Genomic DNA, 14,415 nt, shown 5'->3' on the forward strand with positions numbered 1-14,415 from the left:
TAAAGGGCACTCCCATTGGAAAATCTTTGAGTCGGGGGAAATTTATGAAGGGGCAATGATGCCAAGAACTGGGGCAATCGTTAATGCCCAGAATGCCCAGCATTTTTGAAAAATCCCATGGAGAACTGTGGCTAGGTTCATGAAACTGGAAGATTTGAACTGAATGGACAATAACTCCCTTTAATGCGTGACCTCAAATCATTATCCCCTTTTAGTACATGTGTGTTCACTAGACTGAATCATTTAATTCCCCAATGAAAGTATTTATGTGAATGATATTCACTGGTGTGTGTATATCACTTAATAAAAAGGCATTGTGCCTTCTTGATCCGATAAACCCGTTTCACTTCAGACATTTTCAGGGCATATTAGTCATGGAGACTTGCAATGAAAAAAGGGCGCGAGAAAAATCTGTTTGTGGTGAACTGAATGATTCAGGATTTTGTGCAATGTAATTCTGATCCAGAATTTAAATGTTTTATTACTGTGAAAGCTAACTTTTTTTAGTTTTGTCAAAAAGCTATTAATTTTTTTTGGGTTATTTCTACCTACATGGTTTCAAGTGGAAGAGACTACAGAGTGAGGTACATTCTTGTAATTTTGCAAGATGTTCTCCAGTTTGCTTACCACCAAAATTCGTGAATTTTAATTTGGGTATTAAACATTAACACAGGAATAATATTCTTTCTTATTCCAGTCTGATTTCGGATATTCAGATTTTCAGAAACCTTTTGATAGCCTGCAAAGTTGATTAAAGCTTACACTAAATGTTCATGTTTGTAAGAACACCAAATATCATTCCTGTAATTAACTGTTTTTTTAGTCCCTACCTGATTTTGTTGGGTTTCCCGGTAGTAATTCTCTGGGGTTTTCCTCCCATGTATAAAACTGAAACTTCCTTCTCGTCTTCTCTCCATGGGGTTCTTGGCTAGTATAATGTTTAAAGTTGATTTTTCTTAGAATCCTTGGCTTCACAACCAAAATTAATAAATGAAATGAAAAATGAAATTGAATACTTGACTGTACATTTGCGCTGTATTGGATTTGCGCTGTATTGGATTTGCGTTGATTGGATTTGCGCTGTATTGGATTTGACAGTTCTGGCTGTGGCTGCTGTATGCGCCGTAGCTCCTTGTAAACCCCTCTAAGGTGCTAAATAATTGGGTCTCAAAATTAATTACTGCAATCTGAAAGTTTGTATAAACTCAGCGCCTTGAGTACCTTGTTTGGTAGATACGTGCGCTATATAAGACTTTGATATTATTATTATTATTACAGTCAATTCACTCAGATTTTGCAATTTCTTGATTGCAGAAGGTTCTAGGTTCAAATCCAACTGGAGTTCATTTATGGCTTAGAGCACAGGATGTCCTTTGCATGCAGTGCTTTCTAATTACTTATTGATAGATTGGATTCAAACTGCCTCTAGCTGCCGAGCAGTCTTGATGGTCTAGAATGGTAAAGGTCGTGGGTTTGAATCCCACTGGGGTATTATGCCCGTGGATTTCTGTTTTTATAGGGCTCTGGAAAGTATGCAGTGCTTGACACACATCGGTATAACACAAATAATTTCTCAGCTAAAGCTAAATTGAAGAATCTTTTTTCATTTCAGAATGAAGGCAAACCCAAAGATGGAAAGAAGACATCTCGACAGAGTCTCGAGGATAGCACAAATACAGATCGGAACAAAAGGAAGAGGTTATGTCGCAAGAAGGTAGGTTTGCCACAATTGCACTGCGCTGGACTTGGCTCAGGCTTTCTGTGGTGTGTTTTCTTTTTTCTTCCCTTCCGTTCAACAATTGAGGGCGTTGTCCATAGAGGAGTACATTAACATGTCCTTACCAGCGAAATGTTGCTTAAAGTTGGTGTCATGCATGGCCAGCTGTGTATGATGTGGATTGAAATGTGCACACAGGGTACAAAGCAAGAGTTGCAAATGATTTATTTACGCTCATTGTCTAAACCATGATCACTTTAAATCAGTTTTGCAGATTAGTTCATTTATGGACACAAAATCTAGATGAGTTTTTTTGCATAAACATTTTGGCTCTTTTGCATAATCCACTGTGTCAGGCAAAATTGAAACTGTTTTACACACAAGATGTTGCAGGGACCTTAAGGACTCGTCACAAAATACAACACCTTTGTATTTTAAAAGTCTGTTTGTCGCCCTCTAGTGCCAAGAAACTGCTAGTCTCCTCCGTCAACCAGTGATGAGTGAGTGACAGTGAACCGCCTTGTACTGTAATTGATGAGTGTTAAGGTTATGACAAAGGATGTAGGCGTGACCACTCTATACTGTCAATCACGTCCATGCATAATAAATAGACAATGAGCGCATAATGAATACATAATGAGCAGGTGGTGTAGTTGACACATATTGATTTGAGCTGTCGTCCGTCAATGTGGGCAATATTGTTATTATGTCTGTTGCTTTATCAAGATGAAAGTCATGGCACTATGTGTTTGTTGAGAGGGGTTGACTTCTATAGATAAGCATTAGGCCTATTGTACGATGCTCAATTGCATCATGCGTTGTATGATATTTTTTAGTTACCTTGTTTGACTGATTGCCGTTAACTGCTAAACCAATTGCAGTGACGATAATATCTGAAATGCAATACGGAAATAACTGGGATTCCTTTGTGTTAAGTGAACAACTGAATTTGTCTCAGCATTCTCCGTTAAGATTCATTAGTTTAATAAAAAACCTAAATAAAATATATAAAAAATTGAAATGTTTATAATTAAATGTGCTTTAAACTTCCTGGATTAATTCTTGTGTCAAAACCTTGTTGTCTCAAAGACCTAACACATAATCTAATTATTAGTCAAAGCCTTGAAAATAGTTGGGGTCAATTTGATTTTCCTGGCATCTTTCACAAGAGGGCAGCATTGACACAGTCTCACGCTGTTGCCTGAGATATTGCAATCTTTTAAGAAATTGACCCCAACCTAGTTTTTTTTATATCAGGAGACTTTTTGTCAGGGGTTGAACCGTGTCTAACAGCCCATAAACGCAGAATAAACAGTGCCCTATTATGATACTTAATGAGCCGCACGCTTAGACCATACCCACATTGTTTCCACATCAAGGCCAGTGAAATTATACATGACGATTAATCAATAATGAGTTCTGATGGACTGATGGAAATCGATTGAGTTTTTTCTTTTCTTTAAGGAACTTGGATGATATTGCCCTTCCTTATTATTTTAAAACTAATTGTTCTAAAATGAAACCAAGTTTTAATGATAGCATCGTTTGAATCTGCCTACCTAGCATTGTTAGCGGCAAGAAAAACTTACTTGGTAGCGAGCAATGGAGACGGTGATGACGGTTTGTCTTAAAGGAACACGTTGCCTTGGATCGGACGAGTTGGTCTATAAAAAGCTCGACCAATTTTTATAAAATGCATATGGTTGGAAAGATGTTTTAAAAGTAGAATACAATGATCCTCACAAATTTGCCTAAAAATTATATTGTATATTAATTACAAATAGCAGGGGTATTTTCATTTTCAAGATTTTTGTTTATAAATACATATTTTTTCCAGAGAAATTTATACCTCTGTTCCAGTTGCTTTCTCTTTTTGCAAAATGTGCGAGACTTCACAGTCTATCAAATGTCATAAATCTCACACAATGTTGACACAATTATAACACAATGTTGTACAAATTCATTAATACTAGATTGCAACAGATGTTCACACATTTAAATGCCTTGTTATTATGTTATAAGCATTGTAATTTCTTAGTCTGAAAATCGCTCAATTGTAAGGGTGGTGCGAAAGATATGACTGATGTTTGTTTGTCTGTTCATGAATAAATTAACAGAAATGATAACATTCAAACAGACGTTCTAACAGGCCTGATACTTCATGAAGGCAACAAAGAGGATTGCTTCCATTGCCCCCTGGTCATTGCCTTGGTGCTCTTCAAATACTCCAGTAGAAATTTACAATTTCCTCATAAGGTGCCCTCTACCAAGGAGAAAATGCCTTGGTGCCCTTGCCCAAATATGAAGCATACAGGCCTATCTTAAGATATTCAGAGTGTAATAACTCTGCCTACATTAGATATTCCTGCTTCCGTTGTGGTGTGCTACATGGAGAGATTGAATGCCACCTCTCAGTAGCCTCTCACCAGCCTCTCAGCAAGAGATTGAGATGATCTCTTCACTCAGTCTTCACTCGGTCTCCGTAGCCGACACCAGAAGCCTGTGTTTGCACAAGCGTACAGTTTCAATGTCGCTATTCACTCCTCTTCTCTCTTGGCCGCGCTCGAATATAAGGGTATCATTTCAGGAAGTTTTGTATCTCTTTCTTCCCTTTTTTATCACTTCTCTCTCTTCTTCCTTGTCAGATGATAGTTACTTGTTCACCATTGTATCAATTCCTTATCTAATAATTGTCTCAGTTTCTTCTTTTTTTTTCTTTCTTTTTTCGAGGAAATTGGATCTTGGTATTTCGCTTTATTAATCACGGGTCAAAATGATAGATTATTGTGAAAATGAAATAGAGTTTCAGCATGAAGGAAGGACTGCGTGATTTTTTAAAAAACTAAACCTCCCAGATTTCAGGTTGTCTTTCTGAGGGCGTTGTTTTGACTAACTGTAGTGACATGCCTGATTGAGGGATTGAGTTTATGTACACTAGTCTGGTGCTCTACATGTAGGAGTGCTATACACACATCACCAGATAACAAGTCCATGGGTTGACTTCACACAGAGCTAAGATTGATCTGAGCCGGGGTGGGGGGGGGGGGGGGGGGACGCTAGACTTAGACCTGGAGCTTGGTTTTGAGCAGCCAATTCTTTGTGGGAATATTAATGTCAGGCCATGTTGCTCCATGGCCAGCCAAACTGTGGGCTCCGTTGGGCATTTGATGGAGAGAGTACTTCCTGATGATGCGATTCACTGTTTGTTCTTATAAACTGTGTGTCAATCTTAATTGCTAAGCAAAGTGTGATGTCACAAAGCAAATCAGTATAGTGCTATATTGACAACTCAGCTTAAGATGGATTGAGTTGTAGTGCTTTGTGAACTGGAGCCCCCAAGTGTCACAAAGTTATCTTGGCAAGTCTGAGTTTATAGCTTCATGCTGAAACTAAGACGGTATTAAACGTCATCTTATTTATTTCAACATAACTTTAGCATGATCACTGTAAGTGGACTGATATGATAAAATGTGTTGGCTTGGCAAGAAATATTGTCAAGGATACTTGTAAGTGGTAGGCCTACAGTACTTAGGGAGCTTTATACATTAGCCCATTGATCCCCAGAGATCCATCATTGGACCATCAAGTTCTTCGTGAAACCAGTGGGTTCATTGCAATGAGAACAGACTGAGGATATATTTTAAGTAGCCTTACAATGGACCAGGAAATGTTTTAATTAGCCTAGAATTGAATTGATGCAGTAAAGAGCAACACCTGGGCAATTTCAAAGAGTTCGCTTCACGGCTGATTTTTGCTTACTGTGCAAGTTTCTATTTCATAGCGCTGTTAACCGTTAGCACATTAAAAGGCATGCTAACCATCATGCGCTTACTGTATGAAATACTAAACATACATGTAACATTGCAAATCCATGGAGAAGGGGCAAGCTGGTCGCTAAATTGTTTTGCTAACCTCTGAAATACGCTTACGCTTATCATTGTTTGATTTACTTCCTCAAAAACTTAAGACTTTGTCCGAGAGTCACTGTATCTTTGTGGAATCTTTGAAGAGGAACTTAAGGAGCCTATTTATAGGTAAAGTCTGCATGACAAGAGTGACTTCCCATGAAAGAGGCCCCTCAGCGTGGTGTCATTACATTCAAACAAAGTCCCCAGTAGTGTTATTACAAAATTAAGACCAATGCAACTCAAGCATTGAGGGATGAAGAAACTTGTAAATGACTTGACTGCCACTGTTGATATTGACTGCGCGGGTAATAGACTGTGCAAAAAAAGCATTTTGAGAATAATTTCACTTTAAAGTTATGTAGTTATGGAAATCACTTTTCATCCATCAAATTTTTGTTCTGAGAAACATTACTGTCGGAAACATTTCTCAGATTGTGTTTTCCAATTACGGATTATTCTTCCTTCGTGGACTTAACTGCTCGGGATTTTCTGCGATATCTTAAAAACACGACCACCTTTTGAAACAAAATTTTCACAGGTTAGTTTTATTTATTTATTATGTATCTACATTTATATAGCATCAAAAAACCAAAGGTATACTTTGCCTTTAAAGAATAGGATGTTTTAGCGATCTGGCGATACCTATTGCCAAAACCATGAGTTCAGACACGACCCAAGTCCATCAGGAAAAACTAGTCAGGCCCCATTTAGCCTCAGTATTCATTATCACTAATGCATGCAGGGAGCAAGGCTGCTGAAGACTCTTTCCACCCACATGACGTCTTTAGACATTTAAGTGGAGGGGGCACTCGACTCTTGGGGCATTCTTCTTCGCCCCAACGAGGTGGTGGTGTTTTTAATTAAAGTGCCAGCGCGGTACTCGAGACGCGTTTGGTCTGATCTCATCGGCGGAGAAGCTTAATAACATTCTTGGAGTGCATTGTAGCATCGCAGAGGTCTTCAAGGTTTTGGATAGAGTGGGCTTGATAACTTCAAGAGAGAGAGAGAGAGAGACGGGGAATGGGGCTTCGGTAAATTGAAAGTGAAATTAATTAGAGGTTGGATTTGTCGATTTCATTGTCGTATAAAGACAGACGACTGTCTTACTAAAGGTTTCAGTAGCCTTCTAAACATGACGTACGCGCCATCCATCTTAAAATGGGCGTGATGCTAAGCATGAGATTGAAATACTGTTCTGAGCTTAAACTTGACAAAATTAGATAAAGGGATTGGCCAGCCTCTGTGTAAATTGTAATAACTGACTGTGGTTTGATTGGGTTTTTTTGTGGTCTGAATCCCCACGATACCGGGGATGATGGTTTTAATTACGATCTGTCAATCAGAGAGGAAGATTTATTTGAACATCACTCAATTCTAGATGGCAAGAGGGAAATGTCTTGTCCACATCGAGTGGAAGGAATCGCCTGATATTGGAATGGATGAAACTACCTCCCCTATCCCCTTAGGATTCTTTTGAGGACATCTCAAAAGGAGACCTCATAAAAATTGGGAATTCCCATCCATCGAGATGAGTTTCTTTACTCTAAGAGTGCATTCCCTTGAATTAGTTTTGAAACTCTGATCTCCTGAGAGGATTACTGTTAGCGTTTGTTACCAAAGGTAGTCAATCGCAAGGAGCATCAAATCGGGGATCTCCTTCGGAAGTGCAACCCACAGCTACCCCATGTTCATTTCTCAATCGAAGCAGTTTTTATTTTCATTACCAGCCAAAGTACATGTACTAGCCGAAGTGCCCTTTCACATCTTCTGCTTATTCTGCTAAGCAGAAAATTGTTAAGCAATATTTGCTGCTTCAGCAGCTCTATAAAATTGGGCTCTGGACCAAAGTCCCTTGATATCCGCTCACCCAAAAAGTAGCTCTTGGTGCTTGGCAAATATTAGCGGAGAATCCGTCATATATTGACCCAGTTCACCTGATGCCATCAATTTAATCAATCTTGCTTGTACCATATTGGAAGTCCGAAACTCCTGCTAGTGAAAGTTTTGACCAAGGAAAGGACTTGAGTGAAAAGATAGTGTTAAATAAACCTTTGTTTATTAACGATGTCCTGTGCGAAATCTCACACACTACGCATGCATGGTGACCCCTTCCATGGTGACCTGCTGCACATGCTGCGTGCGTTAGGCAACAACACAACATGACCGGCTCAAGTGACTGTACGCTGTTTTTTCTGCTGTTTCTCAGCTCTAGTCCAGGTCATCCATTATCATTTGCTTTGTTTCTTTGCTTCGTTTTTCGTTGTGTTCCAATATGAGAAGGTTGACAATGCAGCAAACGCTATGGCTGACCGGAAGGCTAGAAAAGCAGGGCAATGCATTGACCCAATTGACCCCGAGCACAGGGTTCAATTACCTACTAATTACTCTGGACTAATTTGCCGATAAACCAGTCACGTAACGGTTACCAGTGTGTAGGGACCCTCATGACGCACAATGGTTATTAGCTTTTTACTTTCGCCGCTTGAAAGCTTGTGAAATCAGTCATGCGTGATGACAACAACAATCCACGCTCTTAAATTTTGTCGCAAGGGCTATATTTTTTGCAGTGTATAAAGAAGGTTTTTACCTTGTACTGATTTTGAGTCGGTTCACTGTACAAGCGGCTATCCTTCCTTGGTGATCATGCTTTACCGTCAGCTTACTGAATGGTCTGGCATCCATTGATGTGTTGATTTCTAAATTGATTAGCTAGAGCTTAATGCTATTGACACAGAGATTACAAGAATGGATTTATCGGACAATCAGGAGCTGGTGTCTAATTCACTCTCACGGCCGATGGTGGTTGTTATAACATGGGTTGCTCACATTAAAGATAGCGTTTAGATTTCACAATCGTTCCAAATTATATCGATGATGAAACCTTGGAATGGCTAAGTTTGAATATACTGAGCAGAGTTTAGGAGGGAACCAACCACAAGAGTTGTATATTACATCTTCACCCGGTAAGCTTTTATTGCTCAGTGCGTTGTAGCAAATGTTGATGTTTTATAGTTGAAGAATTCAACTATTCAAGTCTTCTGCAGTGTTGATATATTGTCCTTAAACGATGAAAGTGTCTGAAATTTCTGTCGTCTTTGTGCCTTTAAAGGCAGTGGACACTATTGGTAATTACTCAAAATAATTATTAGCATAAAACCTCACATGATAATGACTAATGGGGAGATGTCGATTGTATAAAACATTGTGAGAAACTGCTCCCTCTGAAGTAACATAGTTTTCGAGAAAGAAGTAATTTTCCACAAAACAAAGCTGTTGATTCATCTAGAAATGCTTTTAGTTCACACCAGTTGTGGCGTTATTGAACTGTTTGTGAAAAAGGAAGCCGAGGCGTCTATTTACATGAGATGACCCTAGTACACCCATGTTGGTGGAAACGATCAGAGCTAAAATTAGCGGACACTAGATTAGCTAACTCATACTCAAGTAAAGAAGACCACATTCAATTATAGGCTGAGCTCAACCCACAAGAGCTTTTATATAGATGTTATATAGATTATTATTTATATAGACTTACTAAACGCAATGGGCATAAGCATTACATTTTAGGTGTGGACCTTAGAACAAAAGAGGTCCACATGAGGCAGAAATATGGAAATAATTGTGAGGACTCAAATGTGGTTTTATACGACTCATTACCATAATACAATCAACCAAGCCTATAAGTGTTTCTGGCATTACTGTTACACTCTTCATGCCATCTGTATCCAGCAGGGTTAGCTGTAAATTTATTTGAAGTGGTAGATTTCAGACACCACCGAGCCGTCCAGAAAAAACAACATTGAAATAGACACCCAGAGATAGTTCCAAAGTCATCCCTAAAGTGGCTGTACTATGAATACAAGTCATCCATTCCTACTAGTGGTTCTTTCTCTCTGTCTTTCTGGCTGTCTCTCGTTCTCTACCCACCGATGTCGAGTGTTTCAGACTCTCTTGATATAAATTGCCCTGTCTGAATGACACTAGGAGATAGCGGCCACTCTATGAGGTGCTTTGGTTACCGCGAAACACTGGACGCGACAAGCAACACACTCGACCATCTCTAGGGGAGATGGCAGTTGACCTGGCTTCTGAAATTGAACTGACATCTCTGTGGTGCTCTGTCTTTAGAGCGCTTTATAACAACCCTGCAGCTGCGTGTCGCGGTTGGGATTAGATAACAATTAGTGGGCGCTTAGTTTACTCCAATATGGGGATTCTAATTGATGAATTGTTTTGAGTTGTTGGTAGTTGTGCATGTTGTGTTGATGTATTTGTGTACATCTAAGGAAAGGAAGTGAGTGTTGGGTTATAAGTATACTGTATACAACTGAGGTAGATAAGAAATATTTGTTTTCAAAATTGTCATATTTTTAGTTGTCCAATATTTACCTAATCCTTTCACCTGTGCACAATTAAACATTGAGTCATGAACTCCTTGAACCTACCAGGCAGGGTGGTTGCAGGCAGTTTTGAGGAGCGTGACAGGTGGTCTATAGTTTGCAACAAACAGTTGAAGTCTATCACAACGTTATGCAACCTAATAAGCATGTACTACACGTTCAAAGTCTTCCACCAACTAAATTAGGCTTACATTAATTGACCTACCCCAAAACCAGCGAGCATGTTAACGTTACCATGGAGATTATTGGTTATCATGTCAAAATGTCACATTCTGTAAGCAGCGCATAATCAGATAATTGTTTGATGACTGAACCAACCTTGATCATTGTGCCTTAAATACAAGATAATATTCCCTGATGCAAATTTAATGTACTATTAAATAAATACACTTATTAGAACTAATTAAACAACAGTGACATCAACTAAACAACAATAAAACACGACTGAATAAAATAGTCAACTTGCCCATACTCTGCATCCCAAAGTTTCAAGCTTACAATTTTGCAAAAAAATACACATTGAAAGCAAGTATTATTTACACGGAAGAAAGAAAAAAATAACCCAATCTCAGGAGGAACATCCACAATGTCAAAATCAATAAAAGAAAATTGATATCGCTCTCGGCCTCTCACTCAGCCATGTCTGGTCGGGTGACAGATTGCAATTTTAGTCAGTTGCTGTAATGATCCTTTTCCAAGCAATAGTCAGGTTGTGTTGTCTTTGTATTATCGCACCGTGTACTTTGCATCTCCGGCCTGGAGTGCCTCTGCGATTTGATATGTTTGTTGTTAGATTAAGTTATCAAATGTAGAGATGCAATAAATAAGTTATTATCTTCAAAGTGCGAAGTGGCCTTATTTAGGGCATGGTGAGAGGTATGCACTTTGTATGATGAACGATCATTAGCTAGGTTTAAGATAACAAGCTTGTTTCAAATCGCTTCTGCAAATGTTTTTATAATTTTTTTCTCTGGATTGCGAGCGATTAACTGAAACACTTAATAGTCTACCTAGTATTAAGAGTTTGTTTGCCCTCAGCAGGAAAGTACACTGAGCAATAAATTATTTAAGAGGACAACCTATTTGTACAGATGTTTTCAGTAATGGTTGTGTTTTGCATTTGTGAAAATTGAGCGATTTGTGAAGATAATTATTGTTGAGAAAACAGAATTACATGTACCTGTTGCAATTAACTACTTACCAACCAAAGAACATAGGTATGTACGCAAATACAATCTAGTTAATCGCCTAATGTTTTAACCCTAGCAAAGTCTTTCTCCACTATTATCATTGTAGCCACCTCAATAGTGCATTTTTCACGTCTAGCAATAATTTTAAATGGATGATATATGGTTAAAATGTTAAATGTCATCAGAATTTGTTTTAGGGAAAATAATTGTTAAAATATATTTTGAATAATGAATGGCGTGTATCATCTCTCAGTAAATTTCACATAAGAGAACATCTCATTTAGAAACCAATCTGTCATCACAATCAGAAAGCATGACCATTCTCAAACAAACCATGGAGGAAGTACGATGCCTGTCTTCCTATCCCATCATTGCATGTCCCATTAATGGCGTCGTTGCCAAGTGAAGCACCAATGTTTGTGGCTTCATACCTCAGGATGGCGCTATCTCTAGAATCATCAAGTCTGTCTGACTCCAGGGCGACTGCGTTACATTACCTACTCTCTGACAAATGGCCGAGTAATTTATCAACACTCGTTGCCCCTCGTAGGTCTTACTCAGCTGGAGATCAGAAGCCCCCTCTTCTTTCACGATGATAAGATTATGAGAGAAAAAAAAATCACAGGTTTTGTTTTGTGTTTGTGTGTCGAAGCTGATAACAGTTAAATAAATGTTGTGAGGTCGGGGCTAGTCCAAATTGTGCATTATCTGTTAGGCAAGTAGTTAGTGCATTATCAATGTATATGGATAACGATACAGGAGCATAAGTGACAGGTTAGAGTCTCCCAGCAAGGTGATAATTGTTGGCGTGTCAATAGTGATGGTACTCACTCGCTAGCGCTAGCGTAGTCAGTCCTCACTCTACTGCAGTCCCGTTAGTCGGCAGACAGACAACTTGAGCTCGCTGCCGCCAATATTTTTGTCCGCGTCTTACTTGGCTTTGAGTGGTGTGAGTGTAAATCCTCAACGAGAGGGCGAGAAGGCGCAAGTCTTTCAACTGTCCACAGCCTGTGGTGAGTGTACTCTTGTCTAAGCAATAGCATAACATTAGTAGAATATCTCCGGCAAGGGTTGACAAGACATATTGGGTTCTAAGAGTTTTTTTTTAAAAAGATCTTCAACTGAATGCACAGCATTTAAACATTCTATATACACCATATTTGAATGTAGCGATTGTGATCTGTCTATATGCCATAATCAAGACGTCTCCAGCAGTTGCACAATTTTGCAATTTAAAGCAATTTGTTTATTTTAGCAATCAGTGATGAAAAGTTTTGCCACTGCTATGTTTATGTATTATATATCCTTTTTTTAGTGGGTTAAGGGTGTACACAAATATTGCACGAATTTTATTTGAATTTCGCTGCTAATTAAACAAAGTAAACTTGTGCCATGTGGGTGTATTTCATAATATTAAAAATGATACTAATGAATATCTGGTTTGTAGAATAGATCAAATATCAGCAATAAGACGTGTTTTAGAGAAATATATATTTGAGAGGGTGATGTTGCTTTGACCTTAAAGCCTGGTTCATACTTCCTCACAATGTATCATGGGAAGGGAATTTCACTGCGTCACAAAGGGAAGGGGAGCGCGTACCGATTGTTGCATCCCCACGGGTTTAACCCTTGTGGAATTAGAATCGTTGTTAATGACCCTGTCCCATCTCTAGACGAGACCTGTTGCGCATGATGAAATTAGAATAGGGCGCCCTCGCCTAGAGGTAATAATAGCGCAGCCACCTACCCTGTGTGCTGCGCGTACATAGCTTTGCGCTTTCCATTCAATTGTTGTATCTACCTTTCACCTCAAACTAAGATGGCGGCATGGTGACGTTAATGCATCATGTCTATTGATGCTGAAGTCATGCTAAAGACACCTCTGTGCTCGTTCTGATAATTTTCTCATCATGAAACCAAATTAAAAACATGTCGAGGACAACTCAGACAGCAATTTAACACTTGTAACTGTGTATTGAAATTGGTGCCCACCCTCTCTTTGCCATATTGAAGATCTTGGCGTTATTGTAGACTAAGAAGAAAATTAGCAACCAGGATGCTTAGCCCCTCTCTATATTTGTCACTCTATCTCTCTTTTTAAATTAAATAAATTAGAAATGCAATCTGTTTTTCAGCCTTCTCTATTTGGAGGACCCTTCAAAATTGGGGGGGGGGGGGAAAGAAATCACTATATCATTGAACTGGAGGAGTTTCTAAACACGTCGTTGTGTCGTCCTGATGGGGCCATGAATTATTCGCGTGTATTATTGTAATTGGAACTGCATCAGGGTCCATCAACATGCGCATTTTAAATAAGAATGCCATGATGTTTTCCTGTACTTTGGTGGCGGTGTTAGCAAGCAGATGTTATTCCAAGCATAAGCATATATTCTCAAGTGTATAGATATCATGCCATCAATCTTGTCCTGTGTTGATTACAAACATACTCAGTAGACAAATAATAAGATCATCAAACTTGCACGCAGGAAAAGGAAGAGATAATCAACTTGACAATCTTATTAAAGAGAATAATTATACTAATCCAATTCAAATTGAAAGTACCATTGAAGGGAAATATTTCAGAGAATACACAGGTTGATGACCATTTACAGTTGATTTTTCAAATGTTTTTGTTTCGCTTCAAAATGTAAAATCATCCGAAAGTTCATTCAGGAATTAGTTCTTAAAAAAGGGAAATATGAATGAGGTAGAAACTTAATTGGAATGCACCTAAAATATTAATAAATTCATGTAATGCAACAACAAAGCTGCCTATTGATCCTTTTAAAAGTTCAAAAATTATTTGTATCTCCAACTCATATAATTTTTTATTTAAAGCAATTTATCTCCAAACCGATTATACAGTGTTTGAGTTATGCTGCTAAATTTAATAACATTGGATATTAGTCATGAATTTATGAGCTCAATAAATGCCATAAATCGTTATTACTTGAATAAACCTTGATATGAGATGGCAGAATCGATGAAAACAGATATTAAGTTACAATCATTTTCTGAATTATGTGGCAGATAGCTTTGATTAATTTATACCAAAAGCCCACACATTTCTTAGTTTTGATTAGTTTATAGATTTATACAAACTTACATGATATGAATATGGTTGTGATATAGGGTGAAAAACTTTCCCTTGTAATAATTTTGCGGTTAATGCTATTTGTTTTGTAGATATTAGTAATGCA

The 14,415-nt window shown here is 38.3% G+C and overlaps 1 protein-coding gene across 8 annotated transcripts in view; it reads left to right on the top strand.

Annotated features, from left to right (window-relative positions):
* Nucleotides 1-14,415, top strand: part of LOC139938067 (autism susceptibility gene 2 protein homolog) — a 225,433-nt gene that overhangs the window by 74,646 nt on the left and 136,372 nt on the right. For 7 of the 8 annotated variants that reach the window (XM_071933437.1, XM_071933438.1, XM_071933440.1 and 4 more), the window contains exon 2: nt 1,613-1,714. In XM_071933437.1, coding sequence (XP_071789538.1) covers nt 1,613-1,714 — 102 coding nt within the window. Of the gene's footprint in view, nt 1-1,612; nt 1,715-12,090; nt 12,229-14,415 lie in introns of those variants that run through there. The other variant, XM_071933445.1, reaches the window with a different exon arrangement.

The sequence above is a fragment of the Asterias amurensis genome, chromosome 6 (assembly GCF_032118995.1).
Source record: "Asterias amurensis chromosome 6, ASM3211899v1".
Classification (NCBI taxonomy): domain Eukaryota; kingdom Metazoa; phylum Echinodermata; class Asteroidea; order Forcipulatida; family Asteriidae; genus Asterias; species Asterias amurensis.